Raw genomic sequence first — 1,703 nt, forward strand, 5'->3', positions numbered from 1 at the left:
AATAGAAACGGCGGTGAACACACTCATCTTAAAAAGAAAAAAATCCGCCCCGAGAGGGAATCGAACCCGCGGCCTAGCGCTTACAAGATAGACGCGTTACCAACCAAGCTAACTAAGCAATTATGGTCTATTAATTCTCTTAATTGTCACAATCATTTAATTATTTCATAAAATGAAGCCATCGATAATAATATTGACCGTAAAGGTCCAAATAAAATTGATAACAAGTTATTGCGTTTTTTTATGAGGGTAGTATAAAAAATGAGGGTATAAAAAAGATAGGTTTAGTCCAAAACTCATTATTTACTCAAAAAGTGACCTAACTTTAAATCCTGCCACTTAAATTCGTAAAGAGAAAATCTAGTCAAAATATTTGACCTTGGTACTTAAAAATGAGAGCTTTTTTAATAATTTCTTTGCTGTTATTTGGTGTGCACTTGGGCCATGCTAGCAAAATCAACAAGATTGACACCAGTAATTTAAAAGACCATTTTCAAGGAAGGGTACTGACAACACCAAAAAGTAAGTAGAAAAAAATTAAAGCATCCCACACACACATCCCACACACACACACACACACCACACACCCACACACCACACACACACCCATCACACACACACCCATCACACACATCCACCACACACATCCACTACACACATACACACACACGGTCGCGCTACGCGCTCCCTGACATGTCCCACAGAGCAGCATAATAGGCATAACTTTGAACCGCCGCCATTTTGAATCAGGATAAAATGTGATAATTTTAAGTAACCTATGTCACCCCGAGTACTCTTCCTAACAACCAAAAAAAATTTCATCAAAATCGGTCGAGCCATGTGTAGGTCGAGTAATCCACGTCCTCCTCCTCGTCTAGGAAGATAAAGTCTTTCCATGGCTGAATGAATGTGGTGAGATCTGAAATGTTTGAGTGTCATTCTTACTTTGCGATTTAAATTTTCCAGATCCGTATTTGACCATGTCAAAATTCCAAAGGTGTAGGTATATAAGGAGTGGAATTTCCCAGGTGTTAATGGCTTGAATTTTGTTTTTTGCATTCAATTCAGTTTTCAGAACTGTGTATTATTATTATTATTATTATTATTATTATTATTATTATTAAAGGTCGTTAATTTATGTTAAAGGAAGTTATTGGATACCTTGGAAGGACCACGTCGTCTCAATGTAACGTTTGAAGGGAGATTACAAGTACAGGCTAGGAGTTTGCTTTAATAGGTGATTTTAGTGTAAGTTACTCTCCTTATGATGAGTTCGCCGTCTGGGGAGACCGGCAAGAAACGGACAAACGAACCACAGACCTTGGGTACTACATTATAGATTTGAGCAGTGGAAACCTATGATTTGGTGGTTGTTATTTTATTTTTACCTACTCCTTCAGGCTCAGGTGTAGACAAAAATGTTGTACCTGCTGGAGTTCTAAATACGATTACCAGGGCCTTGGTTAACTCTGTGGACAACCTTAACCAAAGTTTGAAGTCGCTTTCATATCACATACTCAAAACCCGAACTCTTTGACGTATATCAGGAGGTATATTTCTTTCCATAGTACAGACTAGGATCCTTGTACTGTGGACATGTTACGCAGTGATAGTTGTCGGACTGATTTCTACTTGTCATATGCCTCATAGGAGCCGTATGTGTTGTTGTTTAGTCGTAATTCTATGTCTTTAACTTTGCCGTG

General features: G+C 38.2%; 1 protein-coding gene across 1 annotated transcript in view; it reads left to right on the top strand.

Moving 5' to 3' along the window:
- Positions 1-276: 276 nt before the first annotated feature.
- Positions 277-1,703, top strand: part of LOC103515448 — a 24,327-nt gene continuing 22,900 nt past the window's right edge. Inside the window, exon 1 of the mRNA XM_008480391.3 lies at positions 277-522. Within this exon, the coding sequence (XP_008478613.1) occupies positions 393-522 (130 nt within the window). The 5' untranslated portion in view covers positions 277-392. The remainder of the gene's footprint in view (positions 523-1,703) is intronic.

Source organism: Diaphorina citri, unplaced genomic scaffold (genome assembly GCF_000475195.1).
Source record: "Diaphorina citri unplaced genomic scaffold, Diaci psyllid genome assembly version 1.1 scaffold1346, whole genome shotgun sequence".
In the NCBI taxonomy this organism is placed as follows: Eukaryota; Metazoa; Arthropoda; class Insecta; order Hemiptera; family Psyllidae; genus Diaphorina; species Diaphorina citri.